This window comes from Ylistrum balloti, unplaced genomic scaffold (genome assembly GCF_031769215.1).
Source record: "Ylistrum balloti isolate Yb309-2 unplaced genomic scaffold, AGI_CSIRO_Ybal_v1 Utg370742, whole genome shotgun sequence".
Taxonomy (NCBI): domain Eukaryota; kingdom Metazoa; phylum Mollusca; class Bivalvia; order Pectinida; family Pectinidae; genus Ylistrum; species Ylistrum balloti.
In genome coordinates, this window is record NW_026782437.1 from 393948 (window position 1) to 420141 (window position 26194).

At 36.8% G+C, this 26194-nt stretch overlaps 1 protein-coding gene across 1 annotated transcript in view; it reads left to right on the plus strand.

The window, feature by feature from the left end:
• Positions 1-26194, plus strand: part of LOC132557939 (cilia- and flagella-associated protein 54-like) — a 49967-nt gene that overhangs the window by 18096 nt on the left and 5677 nt on the right. The window contains 35 exon segments of the mRNA XM_060222467.1: positions 107-262; positions 820-942; positions 1250-1664; positions 1859-1985; positions 2172-2400; positions 3068-3133; positions 3465-3569; positions 3689-3786; positions 3902-4128; positions 4267-4448; positions 4822-5058; positions 5322-5551; positions 5926-6176; positions 6338-6490; positions 6742-6927; positions 7046-7133; positions 7294-7467; positions 7707-7773; positions 7964-8164; positions 8731-8994; positions 9484-9639; positions 12558-12684; positions 12958-13125; positions 13908-14088; positions 15302-15322; positions 17958-18160; positions 18300-18478; positions 19287-19466; positions 19603-19781; positions 19915-20039; positions 20534-20642; positions 21220-21376; positions 23561-23840; positions 24245-24370; positions 24667-25327. Coding sequence (XP_060078450.1) covers positions 107-262; positions 820-942; positions 1250-1664; positions 1859-1985; positions 2172-2400; positions 3068-3133; positions 3465-3569; positions 3689-3786; positions 3902-4128; positions 4267-4448; positions 4822-5058; positions 5322-5551; positions 5926-6176; positions 6338-6490; positions 6742-6927; positions 7046-7133; positions 7294-7467; positions 7707-7773; positions 7964-8164; positions 8731-8994; positions 9484-9639; positions 12558-12684; positions 12958-13125; positions 13908-14088; positions 15302-15322; positions 17958-18160; positions 18300-18478; positions 19287-19466; positions 19603-19781; positions 19915-20039; positions 20534-20642; positions 21220-21376; positions 23561-23840; positions 24245-24370; positions 24667-25327 — 6431 coding nt within the window.

A 26194-nucleotide genomic window follows, 5' to 3' on the forward strand; every position in this document is an offset into this window, starting at 1 on the left:
GTTAATCAACTTGAAATGTTAAAATTATGATAAACACATAAATTATTTGATGCAAAATAAACCTTTCCACAATCGTTTCTTACTGTCTGCCTCTCTGTTACTATAGATGAAGCGTCTCGCGGAGTGTGAGAGGATGTTAGTAGCTATAGAACTAGCAGGCTGGCTGAATGAAGCTAACCTGGCTCTCCAAGCTGTGGTTCAAGTGTATGGCCTTCTGGCTCCACTTATCTTTTACAAGATACCTTCCACTGCTGTTATACAGGTATAAACATCATCATCTTTTCTATGAAAATTAGAGAGACAAAGGAAACTAGTTTAAACAGCTTAACATACAGTTTTATATCTTTATTTTTTCTTGTCATTAATACCCTAGAAATGAAAAGTAGAATCAGAGTTTTCTTTTCAGTGTTAACAACCCTCTCAAAAAACAGTCAATGTTCTTGCATATTTTGGCAAAATGAGTGTGTTTGTAACACATGAAATTAAATATCATGGTCCTATTTTTGACACTTCTTATTGGTTAAAAACTCATTTCATTTGTACAAACATTTTAAATAACAATGGTCCAGACATACCTTAAAAATAGTTATGGTGATCTGTTTACAATGTAGATATATGCTAGGCATGGAAATCTCAACTTTGTTCTCTTTTGTTATATTTTATATTTGGATACAGCATGATAATTTTGTGTAGAAATACCAACACACCTAAGTATTTTGCTATTGATAACAAAATACCATATCTACATTTTAGATTTGTAACTTATGTACAACACATTTACATTTTGGATTTGTAATTTATGTACACCTACACCTGCAGGTTCTTCAGCGTTGCCATGTCGTGCTTCAGGAGATTCCCTCTGGTCTGAGACAGAAACGTCAGCAGAGCATCGCTGACAGTCTGCACCACATGACTGCTTGTATTACATATCACATGGCCAAGGTACACAGCAACACACAATCCCTGTATTTTGTCAAATTCATGCAGTCAAATTTGGTGATAGATGTTTAGGACTCTCTAAATAACTGTATATATGCTTTATGAAAAAGCTTCATAACTCTAAGCTCTTTATTCAATGAAAACTTTCAATACTTATAGGTTCTCAAAAATAAAAAGTCACAAATCTCTTGGATTCATAAAAAAGTATTCACTACCTCTGTGTTCTGAAATAAAATGATGAATTATGTGCAGGTTCTGAGATAATGCTGTAATTAAACACCCTGTCTGTAATATTGTGTAATTATTTTAGGTTCTGAGGTCTTGGGGACAGAAACAGCTAGCAAACTCTTTGAACGAGTCTGGTCGTAAGCTTCTGGCCTTGGAGACATTTGAGGAGCCCCCTAAGAAAGATGGAAAATCCCATGGTGATGGGACAACAACCGCAGCAAGTGAACGTGTTGACACTTCCATTGATGTGACTGACTCGGACTCAGCGCCACTACAAATGCTGAAGAAACGGCGTGCCAAGAAATTGGGACCTGGAGGTCAGGGGACAAAGGAGGATGGGGACGGACCCATCAATGAGGAGCTGAAGGCCCTGGAGGCTCACATGCTGAGTCTGTCTAAACAGGCACAATATGATCATGAGTTGACAGGCTATGAGGACCCAAGCATCCTCCATGCTTACATTGCTTATCTGCCAAGTAAACTGGCTTATCGCGAAGGTACATACATATTCAATTGCAGTTTTCTGTTTCTTTGAAATCACAATGATTTGTAGTTTAAAGTGTTTGAACTCTCATTAAGGTATCTGTTTTAAAATGTGTTTCATTAATATTTTACGAGTAACATCTGCACTGTACTTGCGGTTTGATTTTTTGGTGGTAGTGTTTAACTTTTCAACATGTTGTGTTTGTAGTGGCCAAGTTCAAACGACGTCATCGTTACCTGGAGTTCTTTGTCCAGGTAGCTCAGAAAGCCCTTGCTGAGGGAATGTCCCAGCAGGCCGCAGACTGGTGTGATGAGACAGCTAATTGGCTTACCAGGTACTTATTATGTAATATGTAATAAGTTACTGTGATAATACATAGTGATTCTTGTAGTCAGAACTACTTGTCAAGTAAATCAAAAGAAGAAAAATAAAGGAAAGTTTGGGACATTAATTCAAATGGCCAAGGTATCCAACAACAGTTTGGATATCCAATTTGATGTCTTGATGTTTATTTTGACAGACGTAATGAGCAGATCATTGGTATGAAGCCATTCCTGGGTAAACAACCTGGGGCAGGAGTTGTCACGGTGACAGGAGATGATCCAAAGCGCTTCCACGCAGCTGTAGTTGAGTACAACAAGGAGAAAGATATGACTGTACCTAAGATTCCGGGACAGATGTCCAAGGCAACGCCAAGCAAGTCGCCCTCGAAGGCCACTCCTCGACCCAAACGTCGGCGCCAGTACAAGGTCATTATCATAAACATGCATAGTTTACGATAGATCAGTGAAAGGAAATGTGTGTCAACTATATAGAGCAAAGGTCTAGAATAAGCAGAAACATTAACAATAGAGGGGAAGTCATAGGGCAAAGGTCAGGAACAGACAAATTTAATGGAAAAAAGGTCACAAGGCAAAAACCTGTTAGATACAACATTAGGGGAAAAAGTCATGGTGCAAATCTTAGGAAAAGGGAAAATACCTCCTACAACATCGAAAATGTTATTAAGCAAAGGTTACAAAAAGGTGATAACAGTAAAACTGGGGAAAAGTTCAGTACAATGGGGTAAAACAGGGAAAAATCCAGGATATACATTAACGTTGCGAAACATTGTGTGTAGGTTATAAAAAATTAAGAAAAAGGTCAATGACAGAAGGCATATACAAAAATGTACCATTTGCAATTGGAGAAGGTCAAAAGTCAACTAGATGTGGTAATGATAGGGAGAAAAGATTATGAACAATAGAAGTGAGATAAGATTAATACAGATTAAGGCATCTGAGACAGGATGTAAGGTTAAAGGGTTCATATTTGGGTCAGCAAAAGTGGAAGGTTTATGAAGGAGTGGTGATACTGGGAAAGGTGTAAAGATGTCATCTTCTTTGTCCTTTTAACTTTGTCAGATTTTACTTTCAGCCTCTTCTTGTTAATGCCAACATGTCTGAAAGTGCGAGACAAGCCCAAGAAGAAGCAGAACTCAGGGTATGTAGTTGTTATCTTTTGTTCTGACATCGAAATAAACATTTAGATGTTTTTGAAAATGATTCTTAGCAACCAAATATTTTAGATAGTATGTTGTACAACTCAAGCAATGACAAAATGGATGAAGGATGATTCAGTTCAACTTTTGTATGAAAGATATGGAAATTTAATATGTAAAATGTTCACAATGATTTAAAACTTTGTCTTCACCTTTGGTAACTTTTCATTGTTAAGATATATTTTTGATGCAATCTGTCAGACTCTCTTGGAATTTTTTATGAGTTTTGGGAATTTTTATCATGTAATAATTTGTTAGTGCCATGTTTTGTAGGCAATAGAGAAGTTCACTGCTCACCTTCCTGACATGTTCAGACAGTGGTTGAGACGTCGTCGTCTTCGCAAACTCTGCATAGATGAGTTGCCATGGAGATGTCAGGTAAATAAAATAAAGGATAGAAAATTAATTAAGAATGTTAAAAAACTACAAGTTTCAAATTACTAAGTTGTATAGCTTTAAAGAAAGCATGATATGTAATTGTCTGTTGTTTTTTACAGCTGACCCTGATCCAGGGATTGAGTCATTTTTCCTCATTCCTACAGAAGTTAGAGACTCGAGACAAGGTTCTGGGCACCTCTAGCAGTACCATGTACAAGTACGTTGACCAACTGTCAATCAATCATTAGTTTTGTTATGAATTTTGATAACTTGATGGAATAAATTTGTCCTATGAATATACCACTCACCATTAACACCATGTACCATTACAGGACGAATTTCCTCGACCAGGAGTGGTTTACATATGAAACTGCAGGGACCCTGGTTGTTGGCTGGGAGGGAGGACCTTCCAGGAAGAATGGAGACGGTAAACGCCAGCGGTACAATGGCCAGGGATCAGATGAGATGGACATGGACAATATGGAAGCTGGTTATGAGCAGGAGACACGTCCGAGAACTACAGCTACTGGCATAGAGATCGCTGCAGCAATGGCAACAGGTAATTGTCTGGTTATATGTAGGAATGATTCTGAAAAGACTCTATGATCTGTCTTAAGTAATTAGGGTTTATTATTGTTTTGCAGGAAGTTTTGGTGACTATACATAATTACATTGCTTTAACTTTGGACTGTTGCAGGCAGTGCCCCTCCCCCACTGTACTTTGTGCCCCCAGAGCCAGAGGACACACCCCGTACATACCGATCTGATGTCAGCAACATGCCCAAGGCTCCACCTAAACCTATGGAAAATATTATGTTGTCATCCAAGGATACAGAGGAGGCCCTTAATAGGACCTTCACCTACTTCAGGAGGGCCATAGTAAGTACATGACATGTAAAGTTTAGGCCCACAATAGGGCCTTTGCCTACTTCAGTAGGGCCTTAAAAGTACAGTAAGATGAGGCCTTCACTATGACCTTTATACTTACTTCAGGTAGCCATAATAAGTACAGACTTTGTAAAGAATAGGACCTGACTCTGACTTTTGCCATAGAAAGTGTAGACTTTGTGTTGAGGCCCTCATAATAATAAGTACAGAGGTTGTAAAGTGAGAGCCCTCATACTGACCTTCACTTACTTAAGGAGGGCCATGCGCTACTGTTTTCCTCCATGAAAGCACTTGTCCATGAACAACTAAAAGAAAATTTCATTAAATGCTGACACAGACTGACGAGTTAATTTTTATTTTTCAGAATTTGGCCCATAGGGGACAGCACTGGACATTGTTACAGAATGCCTGTCGGTCACTATGGAATTGTGCCCATACCGCCCTCTTGAGAGCTTTCTCACCTAATGCCAATGTCGATGATGGTTTACTGTCCATCGACCAGCTGCGGGGTCTGGTATGGAGGCCATTTTACATGGCAGCAGACTGTGTCCTTGACATGCTTGCTCAGTTCCAGCTGGATCTTGAGGCCCATGCTAATAAGGTATATAAAAACTTATGCTGTTATGTTATGTTATGTTGAGCACTCTGTTTTTAGAAGCTAAATTATCGCTAAATTCTGGAAATCCAAGGTAGCAGACATTTGTAATGGGTTGTTTTTTTTAACTGTCTCCAAGAAAGACTTTTACATCTAGTTACAGATAGGACATTTTCCATGTTTGTTTCAATGGTAAGTTAAGGTATTATAGGATGAAGATACGTCCTCTGTATAAAGAGTTATCTCATGATTGTTACTGTGTGTAATAGGAGAGAAAGAAAAACCGTAAACTTGGAGAGTTGTTTGAGTCCTGGACAGGAGAGGCGAAGGACGAGAAGGGAGGAGCCAACTTAAAGTTTGAAAATCCTCTTGACAACTTGAGTATCAGTGATATACGCTGGGTGCGTCGGCTAGTGATGAGGGTCATGGAGCTGTTGTACTACGAACAGAAATGGGAAAAGCTGGTGGACATAGCTCTGCGATTCAGTGCTCTGTCAAAGTTAGTATTGCCTCCGTTTGATGTTGCATAATCAATTTTCTGTTTCTAATCGTTTTTGTTCATGATAAATTTTTTATGAAAACAAATTGATAAAGTATACTTTAATGAAAGCCAAAATATGGAGAAATATGAATTTTTAACTTTGGAATATTAAACCCTATGGTTATCATATGTACCATCATATTGATATGGTATTGGTTTTTAGTAAGGTCTAAATTTTCATATTATCAGTTCAAGCATCGTGCAATTTTATACAGATATTGACCTATTTGGTAGGAAAACAAAATTTCTACAATTTGTAAGTTTTTGACATATAGCAGATCAGAAGATTGGGAAGTTTGAAATTAAAATAAATACAATGTGTGATTTGACAGTGACCGATATGCAGAGCAGATCGTACCACTACTGGTTCAGGCTCAGAGACAACTGGAGGATCAGATATATGAGCTGGGTGGAGAGGTACCTCCTCAGTCACATATCAAACTTCTCATGCAGAGAGTAAATGGTGTTATCACAGCCAAGAAGTACCTCCATAGTCAGTTGGTGATCAGCAGTGACAAGCTTCAGTCTTCCAACATACAGCCTGGAGCACAGATCGACCCCCTTGGCCACGGCGCCTACACAAGTAATACTCTAAATTTAAATCATGACTGTTTAGAATATGTTAACGTATCAATATTTTTTCCTTCTATTAATCTGAATAGCCTTGCATGGGTCTGTTAAAACCATCCACTAACTAGTGTTAGTTTGCAGAAAATTTTATAGTGTGTCTGTATGATGTTACAGGTGAGGATGCTAAGAGAAATGTATCTGTACCACTGGATGTCCCCCACAGTCTGTCTGTGCTGAGAACTGTTTTTGATAAGTCTCAGTACACCTGTCACGCACTGCAACACAGCCGACGCCTCCTAGTTCTCTATCTGGCTGGTCAACAGAACTGTGAGTATTACGTCTATTAAATGTCCTACCTTTTATAGGTGAGGTGTATGTCATCTTATCTTCGTACATGTCTTCTCCTAATACCTTACAACGTCAATGGTTCATAACACTGAATTATTGTGATATTCATCAACTTTTTAAGTCCTTGTCAATCAATGTGATGACAATTATAATACATCCATGGTACAGTTTAATACTTCATCTCTACCTGTCGACTCCATACACTTACACACCTGTATATTCCTTAACAGCAAGCGACTTACCATTGAGTCGCCAAGTGTCCAAGGTGGAGTTTACCCCCAACACCGCGCGCCCACAACCAACCATGCCCCTGGACATCAGTCGCGAGGAGTACCTACATATTGATGATGTCCAGACATCATGCATGCCTCGCTCACAGCTGGGTACTGTCATCTCCTCATACGAAAAGACCATAGGTAAGGTTTGATCTCCATTAGAACTATATGGAAAGATGTACCTAAGTATATACCACTATTTTGTGCCATTTTTCATTGTTCTAGTTTTGATACCACAGTTATATATATTTTTTTCCAGAAATGTTGATAGCCAAGAACCAGCGTGGACTAGCAGCTCAGGCAATGCATGAGCTGGGTAATCTGCAGTACCACTCCTCCAACATCAGGTATGTTCAGTAAGCTGTTGACTATCACTGACTTATGTTTGACAGTGATTCTGTCTGTAAGTCTGTGTTTCTGTGTAGTTGGTGATACATATAGGTTTGTTTAGCCCACATATCCCCTCTGATTACAGTCCTTACTATGTATTGGTGATTTTTTTTACAGGATGGCATACCAGTGGTGGGCCGAGTCTCTTGACTACACCCTCAACACATCAGACGCTTTACACACCTGGCGTAAGCTCTTTGATAAGAGCACTGATATCAGTTCAGATATGCTGCAGCACTGTGGATTGTGGGGCTGTGTTCTTGGAGGAGTCCTTGCCTCAAAGATTGCTCAGTAAGTACAACCTCATCATGAATACACAAAACATTAGTTAAAACAAAGTGATGAGTTTGTACTGTCTATTTTTTCAGTTGAAATTCTTTTAATACATGCTAACACAGACAAACCTAATCAGAATACGGGTTTGATAATTAATGGTTTGCCTGTGTACAGGTGTACAGACACAGGACCTAATTGGTCTGTGTGTATTGCTGTAATATATGTGTGATAGTTACTGTCTTACATCTCTACAGATATATCCTGACACAGGACCTAGGTCTACGTATGGAGTGCTGCTTCCTGTCTGGGTACTTCTTCAAGGTATCACTACAGTTTGTCTTAAATATTGGGGACATCTTTTATATTCATACAACTCAAACGTTTTGTAACTTGTAAAGATTCAATTACAACAAAGATTTTTGAGGTCACATAGATTTATGTAAATGAAAACTTCCTAGACAATAAAAACTGTTAACATTGTAAGAGACATTGACCTATCATTTTCCCTCAGGCTCTGTTCCGATCATCTCTACCCCATCCCACTGCTGATCGTGACTATGCCATGTACGAGGTTGGAGAGGGTTGTGAGGTCACAAACCTTGTTCCAGGCATTGATCTCCTGTCAGACAAGTTCCGCATGGATGGACGTACCTTGGTTTCTTCGCTTCGCTGGACATCCGAGGAACTAGCAAGAGGCAGACACAATCTTTTTGTAAGACTCATTTTTAATCATTATTCTGCAAAATGAAAATTACGAACTATTCTAAGAACTTTTATGACTTCTCTTTTCTTATATTTTTGATATATATTGATACTCTTTTAACAAATTTTGATGGTACATGATCAGTCTCTACCAGAGTTGTCCTTTCTTAACTGTCACAATACACCTCTGTAAACAGCTAACGGACTACCGATAATTGACTTTAAAGTCAAGATCAAAGTTTGACGTAATGCAAAACTATGGCAGCATCCCTGACAACACCAACGAAAGGACACAGCTGTAGACTGTTAGATTTGGGATTTTGAGATCTGTTTGCAAAATGATAATACAAATAACAAAACAGATACAGGATGAACTACCCCCATTAAACACAAAGACTTTTTCAAAAATCTTGAAATAGTGTGAGCGGTTTACAGAGGTATTGCAATGCACTGTGGGAGAGATTACATATAATGCCACCAACATCTGATGTTCTTGTTGTCTCTCAGTTGTGATCTATGGCCAGTCTTTAATATTATCAGTCTCTTAATCTCTCTTCTGGTACCTTTGTCTTACAGGTGCTGCCTCTGCTGACCCTATACCTCCACTTCACCACCTTTGTCTGCCGCGACCTCCAACGTTGTGTGGATGGCCGTATCTTGAAGGTACGGATCCTAACAGACATGTCACTCTTCACTGAGGCGATGATCACCCTTCAGCGACTCCTACATGGAGAGCGACTCCCACATACGGGGGATAGCAACTTCCGTCAGGTCGAGTCCAAGATGAAATCTGCTATGTTTAACACAGCCAAGCCAATCACAGACCCAGTCAACATGAAGGTAAGCTATGGTCCAACAATAAAGAGATTAGGATACTGCTTTTCAGTTTATGATATTTGATTAATCGGTCTGTGATGTAATTTATTTTTTGTCATGCTCCAATTTTTATGGTTATGGTACTTGATTTTGTGGAGAAATCTTGCTTAGGAAATTCCCTACTATACTCCAATAAATTCACCTTAAATTAATCATTTCATGGCCATATAAATTTGCAATTAAGGGTTATCTAAAATTCAACGAAAATATTCACCTCCCCTACCTCCTCCAAGGAAACTTAATTATTATACACCAGTTTAAAAAGGCAATAGGTTTATATAATAATTTGGACATGTTTTGTATCTGTGGTGCTTCTTGTGATATATTTACTTCACTTTGTACATTTCTGTAGAACTGCACTTCATTATGTGATGATAATAACACTGTTACTAGTGAGATATTTGTGATGTTATACATCGCCATTGTGAGATAACTCCTGTACATTTCCCACAGCTGCTGGAAAACCTCCTGGACAAACGATTGCCCTCCAGTTTGGCCACACTGTATGGCCCCCACATGACCTGTCACCTAGCGCTGGTTCAGGCCCATTTCTTCGTGTCCCTAGGGGAGAGTATTCCTGTTATCCCTGTCATAGAGGATGTGTTGTAAGTATACTGTCAATGTAACACCATCACATCTTATATCTTAGTGCTAACATTGTGAATATAAAATTTCTTTTTTATTTCTTAATTCCAGCTGTATTTCATTCATTTTAACTCTTTCTAGGAAACTCTTTTGAAAATTTTCGTCAAAAAAAATCCTTTCTTTAGGACTAGTAATGTCTGTAATATCATTCATACATCAAACAAGTTTGGTCCTTAATTGTTTTTGATTTTGTTTTTGTTTGCTGTTTTTTGTTTTTATTTTTTCAATGTTTGTTTGTTTAATTAGCATCATTACTTCTCAGGCACAAAGGGGAGATAATGTATGCTGTCATTATGTAGAATGTCTGATTGTGTGATGAATGTAGATTGTGTGTTAGAATGTGGCAGATATAAGTAGTTGTTGCAAGAAGTGTTGTCATATATAGAAATAAAATAGTCAACAAGATGTGTAGATGTGAAATCGAATAACATGTATTTATTTTGGGTATTGTCTGCTAGAATTTTAGTAACTTTGATAAAAGATCAATTAAAACAGTAAAAATGTTGTGATATCTTATCTATAATGTTTTGTGTGTTATCACATGATAGCTATTGTGTGACCTGGTATTTAACCTATTGTATCACATGTTTGTTGTATTTGTATATATGTAATACTGTAATATTCAGTAGATTATATTGTATCACATGACATGTATGCTCTAGAGTGTAAGTAGTATATCATATTGTTGTCTCTTTTTAACATTTATCAGCGGCCATGTTTCCATCCATATGCGCAAACTTGTGTCTCGCTACGTGAGACAGATGAGGTATTTGAAGCATGCATGGCTTACCCATATATATAACCGGATCAGTCATGCATGACCCATTTCCTTTCCCTCTTATCTGTAGTATTGTAAGCATGCATCAGTCGAGAGTTTCAGCCAAATCACAACTTCGGAAAGCTTCATTTAATGTGGTGAAATTTTCAAAAATGTTTTTAAAAAATTGTTGTCTTTGCAAAATCAGTCTCACAAATAAAGATATATTGATAAAAGTATTGGATATTCACAGGTAGACCTGCATCTTGTGTATAGTCAGATTAGCTCAATAATAATATGCTTATTAAAGAAATATTGACTCCACATCATTGAAGCATTTCGCAAGGATTGGCTTATGGTGTTGTGTGTGTGGATCTATTTATTATAAGGTGTTTTGGCAAACACAGATTTCTTTCTTTTTTTCTTGATTTGATAAATCGAAATCTGAAAATACCTGTAATGGTGATTGTCTGCTTTTCCTTGTTAGTAAACGCAAACGCTTAAATAGACAGAGACGTATAAAGAGGTACATCAAGAGAAGGTAACTCCATTAAAAATTCTTCTTAACAGTGACCAGCTAATTCATGTTAACTGAGAACCTTATCAAGAGACGATGAAGTAATCAACAATAACAAACGTAATCAATAAAAACTCCATTAAAATCTCTTCTAATTAATGACCAGTTAATTCATAATTATTGATACCTTTATCAAGAGAATGTGAAACAATTAACAAATATACTTGATTAAAACTCCATTAAAATATATTCTAAACAGTGGCCAGTTAGTTCATGTGAACAGAGAACCTTTTATCAAGAGAAAGTAAAACAATCAGCAATAATACATATATCAATCAAAAACTCCATTAAAATATCATAGTGACTGATTGATTTGTTTTCACTGTCTTAATTAATAGGCTTATTGGTAAACAGCATATTAGTTATACTACCATTCCAGAGATTAACACCATTTATACCTACAATGTATGTGAGTTAGATTCACATGCTATACATAAATCATCAGGATGTCTTCCAAACTAAGAAAGTTGGTCAAGTTTTATGCAACACAGACAATATAAGAGTCTTGCATGCTAGTATAGAGACTAATTAATACACTGGTCAGTAAAGCTTTGTATTTCCTTGTAGTACATAATGAGAGCATGTTCACCCGTGTTTGGAATCAGGTTGTGGTTCTGTACAGACAGAAATACGTTTATACCTATATATACATGAAATATTTCTGTACTTATGTATATGCTTCTTACCACATCATAGTATGAGGGATATATTTATTTGGTTATATGTACCCCCATGTGAACTGCCCTCCTATCTTAGGATGTTTTAAGCTGGACATGTCCTCATAATAACATGAATGTTATTTTCTCACAATCCACTGGTCAATATTCCCAGTAATACATGTGTTCTCCATGTTGAGATAGTCGTAATGTAATTTTTAATTCCCTTCTCTCATTTACTGATCTGTACATGTTTACTGAAATTATATACCTGTATGTTTATAGTACATTTGAGGTGAACTATCGCGATGACAAAATTTAACTGGTGAGATGTAAGGGGAAGTAACCCCAGTGCTGATGTTGTTGTATCCCAATTTTCGAAGATATACTTGCTTGTCCTACATTTTGTTTGTTATTAAAGCTGAAAAATAAATAATAATTGAAGCATGTACTCATCTGCTCTTAAGTTTTATCCCTCACAAAAGCCAAGCCAGAATTTGTGATATATTCTCCAGATACCAGCATCAGGGGCTAAAATTCTCTATTGGGGTCAACACTGTGATATTGTATCAATGTCAGAACTAAAACTGATCATGATCAACTCTCCAAGTGTCTCTTTGTAATGATATTAGGAGCTTGATTGTTGTTGTTTTTCCTTATGTTTATCTTGTACATAATATTTGGAAGTAAATGCTGTACAAATTCATTCATGGACAGGTAAGTAGCATGATAGTGAAATATTAAAATTATAGCAAGGCATGACAATTCAAATTTTTTTTTCCTTTTCAAACAGATCTTTATTTCATGTACCTATTTCATCATTGTGTTTTTATCATTTGACCCTTACTGGCGGTGTATTTAGTGGTGTGATATGGTTTGCAGGGTACCTGAGGGGCAGGGCTCACTCAAACCTTACACAATGAGTACAATGGCAAAGAGTAAGAACCTTAGAGGGACTAACAGTATGACATCCAAACCACATAAAGCTAAATCTGCCTCCGACAGCCGTAGAGATGCTGGTAAGTTAAGATTTACACTGACAACTACAAAATTATTCAGGAGACCTATTTAGACTGAATACAGTGGAACCCTAGCTCCTCAGTCTTAAATTAGTTAAGTGGTGTCACCACAGATGATGACCTTGAAAATGTGGAGGAAGGTTAAATTCTGTCATCTACTGTACATACAATGATCTTGAGAGCGTAGAGGAAGGTTTACCAGGGTAATTGTATTGTCACAGATATGACCTTGAGAATGTGGGAGAATTTAAAATTCTGTTATGTACTGTGCAGATGATGACCTTGAGAGTGTGGAGAGTGCCAACATCCAACGCCGTTTCACCAGCAGTAAGAAGCCATTGACATTAGAACTCATCAAGGGCACATTACTGGCTGTTGCTGACCAAATGGTATCCACTATAGCAGAAGTCATCCAAGAAAATGCTGAACATGCTGACAATGGTATACAACTAATCCTTATTTTAAAGCGATATTGTGAATTTTAGAAAAAAAATATGTGGTTACCGTATCTAATTTATTTCATTTTCAGGACAAATCTGCTTATTTGTATTGTAAAATAATTAAATGAACTATATTTTAAACCAATTAGGTCATTGGTATTGTTAAGCAGATTCCACAGTAACTAGATGATATTACTTATGTATGTAAAGGTAATTTTTATGCTTGGGTCAGAGTATACTTATTGTGTTACCCTTGTACATCATTCCATCATAATTTCTTTCTCGCTCATTTGCTTTTTAATGGATACAGTGACATACTTTGGTATGTGGTTATATAATAATATGCTGGTCAAGTTCTGATTTGATTATGCTCAATGAAATTTTTCCCATAGCTTTGGCTATTTAACTTTTCTGGTTGCTGGTTGGGCCATTCTTGTCACTCTAAACAGATCTAATTACATAAATGTTTGTATATCTGTAGATCAGTTGTATTTTAAACCATATCTGTTATTGAATTGTAAATCATGTTGGTTTCATGTTTGTAAACCAATTATATTCCTTGTTTGTTTTCCCGCTCCATGTTTGTAAACCAATCATATTCCTTGTTTGTTTTCCGCTCCATGTTTGTAAACCAATCATATTCCTTGTTTGTTTTCAGCTCCATTGTTTGTAAACCAATCATATTCTTTGTTTGTTTTCAACTCCATGTTTGTTAACCAATCATATTCCTTGTTTATCAGTATTGTCAACAGTTTATAATGTTTTTGTGTGTCTGCTTTTCAGGACTGGAGTGCTTGCCTGCTGCAGAGTTAGAGCTGGTTGTACTGTGTAAATTACAACAGGCTAATATTGCACGGCAGAAACAGCATGCTCCATTGGCTGCTCGCATTGTTCTTTCTGCGATCAAACTTCTCAAGTCATCTGACCTGTTTAAACCTAAGAAGGAGGTTCCCCCACCACCGAGGTAGGTCTTTACATCACTGTATATCTAAAGTAAGCCAATATCTTGTTGTAGTGCTAGAAAAACATGCTAAAAAAATCCTAATAGGAGTTGTATTTTTATACTTTAAACCAATTAATTACTATTATATCTATTTGACTCCTGTATAAGCAGTATTATAGTTGTTTTAGTTAAATGTATAATATTACTATTACAGAGAAAACACAACTCAAGACAGGTAACTAGAGTTATCCCCCTTACCTTCACTGTATATAGAGTAGCACACATTCTGTTTTACTTTTTCTTTTAATCTTTCTTTTTTTAGTTGGACTTTTGCATACAAGAGGTCACTCAATGAAGCTTATTCTATTGTTTGCTTTGTCAGGAAGACATAATTAGGTCGATAATACTTCCACTCACGACCTAGTACCAGACGTATGTTAAGGTTTTAACAATATAAAATCATTGTTGGAGAATGCCAATGAGAAATATTCAGTGTATCTCAGCTAACTTTTCTTTGTATGTTTTACAGAGAGACACTGATCATTTGTCTTAACAATGAGACACAGAATCACATTTTTTTGCCTTTGAGTTGTCACAGCTCACATTTACAATACATCCATATCACAGCTTATTTTAATTTTTGTAGTATTTACATCATTTTGAATCAGTATATTTCTCAGTAGTAAGTAAAAAGCAGATAAAGTTCAGTGTAAGTTACTGATATTTATTACAATAGAAGTTTTAAGTAGATCAAAGCATTGACTGCATGTGTCCCTTATAGGGGCTACGATAACTTGATATTCGGTAGATCATTGGTCTACATAACCGCAGGTGAGATTCAAGGTGTTTAGTTCAAGGCTTCATGTGGTAGTTTGTGTTTCTTGGGAAGCTGAGAAATGTAGTGGTCAGTGCTGTCATGATTGTGTCCTTGTGGAAGATGCTTTAACCCCATTGCTCTGAATAATATGCAATGGGCCTCCAGTGTGTTATTCAATGAAGTATCCACCAGCTTCTGCAAAGAGGCCCCATCTCAAAATGAGCCTGACTGTTCATGTGATGATAAATCAAGCAAACAAACAAATGGTTTTTTAATGTATTTTTTCAAGGTTTTATAACTATGATGTATTTTATGTTACTTGAGATGAATCATAGTTTCTTACTGGCATAATCACCGTTCTTTCTACTTTGTTCATCATTTCTTCTGTGTTTCATTGTCTCACCTTCCATATTTTAGTCCAACACGAGATCGTCGAAAGTAAGTGGAGTTGTCCTGAGGTTGTGGACTCCCTACCGAGTTTGTTCCTGTGTGAACTTTATATTTTGTTATCATTGAAATTACATACCTGCATGTTGTCTCCATGGTTTGGGATTAACTGTTACAACGTACATGTCAGCTGTGAAAGGAACAATTTTCATAATTTCCTTCAGAAACTTCAGTTTTTGTCTTAAATAAGATAAAATCAATGATTAAATTTTTGTATAAGTATGGTACCAAAATAATTTATTGTTTTCCAATTTTCTGGTGATCATTGTTTAGTTATTTAAAATATTAAAAAATGAGAGACAAAAATTCAAGAATAAAGAATTTACCTGTTGGTATTATTCAAAGTTATATTCACATTTTGTGAGTTTGACATGTAAAGGTGTTCCTGTTTATATTTAGTGTTGCTATACCTTATCCCTCCCCAGTGTATTGTATTAAATCATTTCTACATTGTTAATTTTTCCTTCATTCCTGTAATACATAACTAATACCTCCAGGATATTATATATAAATATTGTACCTTTACTCCTTAATCACCTGTAATATATGATAGATACAAGTTTGGTGTATCATATTACACCTTCATTGTATTACATTTTTACAGGTAATTCTAATTCCTATCCTACCTCTGTGTATAACATAATTTATGAAATTTTGCCTCTACTCCTTAAATACTGTGGAATGTTTTACAGATAATTCTGCTCCTTAATTACCTCAGGTTATAACATTTTACAAATACATGCACTTGTTTTCAGGTGAATACAAGGATTTTATGATCTGGGAAATTTATATTTCCCAAGACTGGAGGCAAAATCTGCAGGAAATATCACCTGCTCAGGTTGATAATTCCTTATATTCACCTAAAAACAGGTCAATAATTGTTTTATTATATGACGTCAGACTGATTGGTAAAACATTGCAGCACAGGCTGCTTAGATTGTCATATTCACCTGTGAAACACCTGAGGGGGAATTTGATTGATGTATTCACTGCATGAGCACAGATTCTGCTTGTTTTGTTGTAACCTTGCAATAGATGTAGACCAATGAGAGGTGTTTAGACCAATCATCTTGTAGAAAAAATGACAGTCATATGATAAATATATTTATTATTTTTTCCTCCAGCTCCCTGTGTTTACTACTTAATCCCATGATTTAATTATGTTTTTTAAACATGCCTTTTTTTTATTCACTTTAACCTTTTATTGAAAATTCAGATCAATATTTAATTCTGCTATTTAAATGGTATTAGGGAAGTGCTGATGCTATAGAACATATTATAGTACAGTGTTTATTGGTGAAAGTGTTTGTGAAGGCAGACTGTTGTGTTTTAGTGATGATGACTATGGTGATGGTAGACTTGGGGCTCTGGGAAATGCTGAATGTTTTTGAATAAATGTCTATAGTAGATACAGGTACGAGGACTAATATATGACCAGTGTCCGTGGTTCTCTAAGTAACATTTTCTTGGCCTGCATTGATGGATGTCTGGGTACTTTAATCACTTCCAACTTGCACACATTTTTATAATACTTTTCATTGAATATTGTTTGCCTCCTTGTTTACGTATTTCTGATCTGTCAGTCCAGGTGTCTGTATGTCTGTTCCTGTCTGTCCAGGTATCTGTAAGTCTTGTCCTTTCTGTCCAGGTGTCTATATACATCTTTTCTTGTCATTCCTAGTGTCTGTTTGTTTTCTTTTCGGTCCTTGTGTCTGTATGTCTTTTTCCTGTATTTCCTGGTGTCTATATGTCTTTTTCTGTCTGTTCAGGTGTTTACATGTCTTGTCAGGTGTCTGTTTCTGTCTCTACGGCTTAACTTCCTATATGTCACAGTTTTTTTTATGTTGATGTACTTGTGTTTCTCTGTAGATATCATTATCCTTGTGTCTAAGCTATACCTGTATGTACATGTCTGTTTTATCTGTCTATAAGTCCATCTGTCTATGTATGTATATAGTGATTTTATTTGCTATTATAAAAGTTTCTTTTTTTTTCATTATCATTATCAAGCATATCTTTAATTTTCCTACAAAAAACAAAGACTGACAATAAAATACTTTTGACACAAAGTCAGGGAATGGGCCTATAACAGGAAAGCAAAATATAGGACATTGATTTACAATTCAACGAAAACAGCAGTATGGGATGAATAACTTATAGAGATGGCCTTTTGTTTGAAAAAAAAAGAAAAATCAAATAGCTGAGGTTTAAATTCAATGGTGTACTTGTATTATGATAATTTGATTAAAAGATTCAATAGAGGATAGACAGAGTATTTTGACAATACTGGTACATCTGTACCTACCTGTTACAATTGTACATACACGAGGCTATGTATTCCATTCTTGATTTTGTTTAAATAATGGAATTGTATACATATTGTATGAACCACTAACTCATGATAATTAAGATGCTGTAACATGATTGAAGCAGTCACTGATCAGACTTTCCAGACACACAAATTTTCTTTCTAAAACAATTTTTAGTAGTTGATAATTTCAAATTATCTTCTGCCTCTGTTTTCATATCCTACCTATAACAGTGACTAGTTTGTAGATGGCCCTGGCTAATGGTAGATTAATTGAGTTGTGTGTTCCCTGTGTCACTGTGGTTTGTTTGTTGCTAGGCCCTCGTCCCTGAAGGGTCAGAACAGTTCCCGTAGGATCCACTATGCCGAGGACGTCAAGATTGTGTCTCCGGAAACAAATCAGTTCCAGTTCCAAAACTTTCAGAGTCGGTCACGCCTGGATGCACGTCTTTGGCTTGACTGTCGCCAGGCGCTCGTCAAATGTCTGATGATGCAGGTGGGCGGCCTTGGACAAATGAAAGGTAATAACATAGTAGATTTCTTCCATTATTTCTTTAATAGGACTGATGATGAAACCTGATATTTAGGTATAATGATGATGCCAGAACTTCTGTTGTTCTAATGTCAGGGATCAACACATCTTTATCTTTAATCCAACAGTCGATCCAGATATCAAAGTGCTGCAGGAGCTTGCTGATTGTCGTCAGTACTGTGCTGAGGGTCTGAGTGAGGCAGAGGCTTGTGGGGATGCTGAGACTCAGGCAGATTTCTTGATGTCAGGAGCCTTCCTGAACATCATAGAGGGCAAGAGTCTGGAACATACTGCCTCCCTGGTCAAGGTAGGTATCTGTGTAATCAGGAGCACACTGTCTCCCTGATCAAGGTAGGTGTCTACAGGATCTGGGTCACACTGCCTCCCTGGTCAAGGTAGGTGTCTACAGGATCTGAGTCACACTGTCTCCCTGATCAAGGTAGGTGTCTAAAGGATCTGGGTCACACTGCCTCCCTGGTCAAGGTAGGTGTCTACAGGATCTGGGTCACACTGCCTCCCTGATCAAGGTAGGTGTCTACAGGATTTGGGCACACTGTCTCCCTGGTCAAGGTAGGTGTCTGCAGGATCTGGGCACACTGCCTTTCTGGTCAAGGTAGGTGTCTACAGTGTTTGTAGCACACTGCCTCCCTGGACATATGTCTAAAGGGTCTGGAGTACACTGCATCTTTATAAAGTTAGGTGTCTATAATGTGTGGAACACACTGTCTTCGTAATCAAGGTAGGTGTCTGTATATGACTACATTTCCTGAAGCACAATGCCTTCCTGGTCAGGAAAGATGTTTACAGGGTTTGGAGCAAGTGGTTTTCCCTGGTCAAGTGAGGTGTCTACAATGTCTGGGGCATACTGCTTCTCTGGTCAAGGAAGGTGTCTACAGGGTATTGGTCTCCCTGCCTCTTTGGTTAATGTCTGTATCCCTGGACTTTAAGGTACCTAATGCTAGGGCTAGATAAAATCATCTGCAGCTGTAATTATTCTGTAGAACTTAAAAGATTAGTAATTGAGGTCTTTTGTTTAATCCCTCATGCAGACATGTCCTTTGTTACATATTTATGATTGAACTTTGTTTCAATGAATGTGTTAATTTCTTTTACAGGATGTGATTGACCTACTCCAGAAAATTCCGAAGCGGTCAGTTCCATCAGAACAGCTGTATGCCATGGCTATTGTCCTGAAGACAGATATTGATGCTGTAGAGAGAGAGGACGAGAGTGCAGTGTTTACAGAAAAGACATTGGAACAATACCTAATTGCTCAGAACATTATACTACAACAGGTAGGAGGCTTTATTACTAAATGATATGTCTCTACTTGATACACTCTTTGTTATTTAGGATAAGTTTGAAAACTGTCAGAATATCATTGTCGTCATGCGAGTCCAGACAATGCACAGTGATTGATCTTTGTTACAGATGGAGGACCTCGGTGAGAAGATAGAGCACTACTACCCTAAAGGAGAAAAATCCCATTTCTCAGCTCCGATCAGTCCCATGAGAAACATCTACCTACCCCATGTGCTGCGTCTAGCCCAAATCAAACTGAGAGTGGGTCATGCAATGGCACGAAATGCTGCCAAGTATATCCGTGGAGGGTAGGTAGCCATTTTAAAAACGAAATTAAACTGTTCACAAACTTGGTAATTTACTATATGTTTAAGCTTATTTGTCATATAGAACTTGTAGTATACTTTAAACATTTTTAACAGAAGTGGTGCTTTTTAACAGGACTGACAATGACCCTGTGGTCACCTGGACTCATGCCCTTGGAGTACTGACCACTGCTCGTGAGCTGTCCCAGGTAGCAGTGATGAGGGAAGCCAATCTAGAAGCTGAGATCTTGCTCCAGCTGGGTAGGTGTTGTCTTAGACTTGCTTAAAGTAGGTCACATTGATACCGATTCCACCTAGAAGGTGCTATCTTAAAGTAGGTCATGTTTGATAAGAAAGACTTAAGAAGGGCACTGTGATCATGCTCTAACTGATTACTTACTACACTTAAAGTACCTTAACACAGGCTAGTAATCCTTTGGATGTGTCTTCCATAATTTTGAAAGTAGGTCATTGAGACTATTGTTTCAGTTAGATGCAGGTGTCACTCACAACATACAGTTATTATATTAAAATTACCTGACACAGTGTAAGTTGGTAATACTCAAGTAATGATACTGTTTTAGTTATTGGGGTGTCACTATGTTTTTGCAGTGTGTCACATTGTTATTAGCTGCATGCTTTAAATAGGTCACTGTGATCAAGCAAATATTGATGCCTTTCGGAATTGCTGAAAGCATTGCTCATGCATATCATGGGGATAAGGTTTCAACCTCTCCTGGTTTTCTTCCTTGTAGGTAAAGTCCAGAGGATGCTGGTATACATGGGCAAGTTCAACCACAGGAAAGCAGCTGAGACGTTGATTGACTCCATTAAAATCAGCTTCTCCACTGACCATGATCTAGGGTAGGTGTTACCAACTGGTAGAATTTATTTAGGTCAAACAACATATCATTTAATTAGAAAGGACTGAAGATTTGCACTTAGTTTATCAGTCTGTCCATCGATCTCTCCTGCCCTCAATCATTCTGATTCTGTCTGTTGGTCATTCTGTCTGTTGGCTTGTCCGGAGCATATCTCTTAAAATTTTATCTACTGCTACCAGATCTGAAGATGGTGAATTGTTCTGTTGCAAAATATAGGCTTTATACCGATACTTTGATATTTACAGAGTTGCGACCCTTTTTTTATTGTGTATCTCTTTTTCTCATACATTGATTATAAATGTCTGCAGGGTATATTGAAAATATTCAGTTCTTCTTAATTTTTCTCACCAGTTTGTAGAAAGCATGTTTTGACTTACGTTAATAATTCCTCAAACATGCCTTATTCAAACTGTAGCTAAAAATACCTTGAAAGCGATACAGTTATAAAAATAAGCAGATCTCAAGAATAAGCTATAATATAAAAAATATAAGCCCTGACTTATTTTCAGGACTTTAGGGTATATCTGATTTTAGATTTTAACAACCATTGTTTCCAGACTGATGAGACAAGGCTACCTAGAACTTGCCCAGGTCTACCTTCACAGTGTCGGGTTGGTCCTCATCAAGGAAAACAGTACACTGGAGTTTGTGGTAGACCCAGGGGAAGATGCTGCCGCCAAACAGGCTGCTGCAAAGAGGAAACTCCGAACAAAGGTAGATAATTCAAACAGATGGGGGAAACTTAGGGAATGTGATTTTATAAATAGTTCCTTGATAATTTATCTCTGGTTACAATCAGTCAATTGGAATGATATGTTTTTGATATTTTAGATTTTTTAAACATGTAGCAAGAAGGGAAAAAATTAGTAACAGGTGATGAAATGAATAACCATGTTTTAGGAAAATGTCATCAATTTTGTATGAAATGAAATGATTTATATTATATATTTTGTGTCAGACTAAAACTAAAGGCAAACAGCAGGTGAGGCTAGCTTTGTGTAGGCTAGTAATACTAACACATAGTTATTACTATGTACACCAATAGATAGCCCTCCCAAACAACCTTTTCTAGATTCCCTGGCAAAAAGAAATATATCACTACGGTATTTGGGCTACCTTTTGTCATACCCATGCTTCCATTATTTAAATATTGTAATTTTTTCTTTCACAAAGAATTTATTTATTGACCATGCACTCGCTGTACAAGTAATTCTGCACTCCATTTTTATGACACAATTACAATCAGAATTAGTATTGGCCTTTGGTTGTAGATTTTTATTAATTTATTTATAACCAACAGTATGGAAATGTGACCTTTTAGCAGATTTTTTGGTGATTTTATTTTGATTCAACTTGACAATACTATCATCTGTTGTGTGTAACATTGCATGGTTAGAACAATCATTAATGGTCCACTCATTGTCTGTGATAGAAATCGGTACTCAGGTGGATGGTGAGTAACAGTCGGTGAATTCCCTTTATGTTTAAAATGTCCAGCATTAAGGAATCGTTACAACACTTGTTTTGTGTGAAATTTTCACCGAGTCTTTAATACCTGTAGATTTGTCCAATCAGTGATGGTGTTATGTTTACCGTCTTATCTTTGAAAATGTTACATCTGTAAGATATCCAATCATGGATTGTGTTACACCTGTAAGATACCCAATTGATGATGGTGTTACATTTGTAAGCAATCCAATCAGTGATAGTGATACATCTGTAAGATATCCATTCAAAAATTGTATTACATCTGTATCATAATCAATGGTAATATTATGTCTGTAAACTGTAAAATCCATGATGATCTTATATTCATAAAACAAACTTTCTTACTAGTGTAATACACATAGGTATATTTAATTGACCATCATGAGTTTTAAATGTCCTTGACGATTGACCACTTGAATGGTATTGATGTTATTTCATGACACAGTTAAGGTTACTATAGCTTCACACGCATATCCCAATCTAACATAGAATAAATCTTATTATTATTGCACAAGTCTGTATATATCCTTTACAGTCATCAGGAAAACGAGAAAATTCAGCGGTGAGCAATTCCGTACATATTTGCTTAGTTTATGGTTTATGTCTTATTATTTCACTGTCCATCTCAAAGTATATCCATGTTTATAGGACGTTCCCTGGTTAGTTAAAATAAACACCACCATGTATATGTTATTATCAATTGACCTTTTTCCTGAAGCTTTTTTCATATACAATATATCATTTTCTTTATCTGTATAAATCTGTTTTTCAAAGAGTTTTTAATTACTTTCATTTGTAACTGACATCTGATGATATTTGGCCAGCAAACAAATTGTATATGTATATTCAATACTCCAGGGAATGTCCTCTGTTATATCTTCATAACATGATTTTTCAATGTTGTTCAAACAAATCATCATTGTTTATATGCTATTCATGGTATTGTGGCTATGTACCTGAACAATATGTTTGATGTACAGTGTGTTACGGTTGAATGACCTGATTTTTTTGTGTGTTACTATGGAGTAATTAATTCACTGTTTCACTGTGTGTTACTATCAATTGTATAATCTAATTATTGTATGCTTTAATGCTTTTATCACGGTATAGTGTGGCATGCAATCTGTCAGTATTTGACTATCAAGGGATAACAAAAAATGTGTTGATCTTGTGTTTTAGAATTTAGTTATTTATTCTAAATTGAAGGCAGTTTAAACTGTTACAGAAATTGAAATTTCAAGCTGAGTCTATTTCATATTTGAAAGTTTTGCTGTAAGTAAGATTCATACATGTTCATCACATTTAAATTTTTCCTTGTATATTTAAAGGTCCTAGATCCAGCTTTGAATTAAGAGGTTTGAGTACCTGTAAAATTGATAACACTTTCTCACTGACTTTTTGATTTTGCAGTCTAAGAAAGAGCGGTCAGGTACCCAGAGCTCACTCAAATCTCAAGGCAGTAAGTCTGACGAAATGGCAGATGTGGACAGGGAAAGACTAGCCGCCTGGACGGCTATTAGGTGTGCAGCAGCTCTAGGTCAAGCCCAACGCGCTCGCATCCTCCTCATTGGGGACAACTCAGTCACATCCCAGCCTCTCTCTAGCAGTGCTGTGACTGAGGTCCCAGAATTCATAGCACTGGACCTTGTTAGTGACTATGTCCTCGGTGAAAGGAAGAAGGTGTATAAAAGTAAGTGATGGTGTTGAATCTTCACAACAGACAAGGCAAACATAACACAGAATCCCTTTCTTCTTCTCATAATATTACTATTTTACTTAAGTACTTTATGATATTTACCCTTGTATGATATAACAAAAATATTTTCGATATAAACAACAGAATTAGGAAATTGGCTTATTTGGTAATTTGACAGAAACTAAAGTAAGGAAGTAAAAATATTTAATAGAAACGATAGCAGTAAAAAGAAAATTTGAAGAATAATTAATCTGCTGAGATGAGATCTGATGCTGTAACTACAGTATATCTAACAGCCTATCAGCTGACAGTGAAGATTCATCAGTGTTTGTATTCTATGATATTGTCTTTGTTTAAGTCTTGTTTCCATTTCCTAAATTATTTTAATGGACTTTTAGACCAAATTGAAGAAGAGTTAGCTCCCTTGTTGGAGGCTAATGAAGTAAAGCATGTGGACACATATGACGAGCAAGTGGCAAAGGCACGAGAGGGAGCTAAAGACCTCAGCTGGATACATTTCCTAGGTAAGCACTAAAGGTGTACTCACAGCTAGAAGAATTTTCCCTATATCACATCACCTGTTGAGAATTTTGTAACCTTTATATTTTTTTGTGAAATTATTTTTATCTACTCATCTGATATGCACTGAATGTAGGATTGATAAAAAGGATTGAAGTTTATGACTTTTGTCCAGATTTAATCTAGATATATCAGACTGTCAGATCCAAATTTGATTTGGCCAGGCTTATAGCTGACATCTTAAGATTTACAGTTTCCTAGATTGTGTATTAAGTCTGACACAACATTTTCTGATTTACAGGTTACCAGAGTATCCTTCAGAGACTGTGCAACACATCCACAATTTCTGCTTCAAGTCGCAAATCTACCCATGAGGACAAAGATCCAGATGAGGAGGAGCTTCCTGAGTTTGACCTTGGGTTCATCAGTCATGCCCACTCAGACACAACAGTCAACCATGACATGATCCGGTCGATGTTGTTCTCAGGAATGTGGTCACGTCGACTCACTAAAATCCATGTGTACCTAGCAAACAACCTCAGGGTATACAGTTCGGAATGTTGTGGTATCTATCCCCCTGCACAACTAGTGCTGCCCCCTACTGACACAGATTACGGCCTCAACGTGACCTCCATGTCATACACTTCCAATCTCACTGTTGAATCAGATGATTCTATTGTTATGGCCATTGTGGCAGAGCCTGGAAAGGCACCATTACCTCCTGGGACTGTGGTGAACCCTTACATGCCATCAGAAAAGCCAGTTACCTCCCCTGTAGACATGGAGGTTGCACTGCAGTTCTACCAGCCATCCCTGGAGGAGAATGACCCTCAGAGACCAGAAGCAACAGGGGCTGAATCTCGCATACTTCTTATGCATGCCATCTATAAGAAATTGGGCTCTGTTTGTCAGCCAGGTGTTCAGTGGGTGTCTCTTTCACAGCTTAACGATCTTCATGACAGGTAAATACCCGTAGATCATCAATTTTGTTGATATCACAACACAACAACCTTCACATAAATAAATCTATCACAACACAACAACCTTCACAACACATATATCTAACACAACACAACAACCTTCACAACACAACAACCTTCACAACACATATATCTAACACAACACAACAACCTTCACAACACATTTTCACAACACATATATCTAACACAACACAACAACCTTCACAACACATAAATCTATCACAACACAACAACATTTACAACACATAAATCTATCACAACTCAACAACCTTCACAACACATAAATCTGTCACAACTCAACGACCTTCACAATACAAATCTATCACAACTCAACAACCTTCACAACACATAAATCTATCACAACTTAACAACTTCACAACACATAAATCTGTCACAACTCAGCAACCTTCACAACACATAAATCTATCACAACTTAACAACTTCACAACACATAAATCTGTCACAACTCAACGACCTTCACAATACAAATCTATCACAACTCAACAACCTTCACAACACATAAATCTATCACAACTTAACAACTTCACAACACATAAATCTATCACAACACATAAATCTGTCACAACTCAACAACCTTCACAACACATAAATCTATCACAACTCAACAACCTTCACAACACACAAATCTATCACAACTCAACAACCTTCACAACAAGTAAATCTATCACAACTCAACAACCTCACAACACATAAATCTGTCACAACTCAACTTTCACAACACATAAATCTATCACAACTTAACAACCTCCACAACACATAAATCTATCGCAACTCAACAACTTCACAACACACAAATCTATCACAACTCAACAACCTTCACAACACATA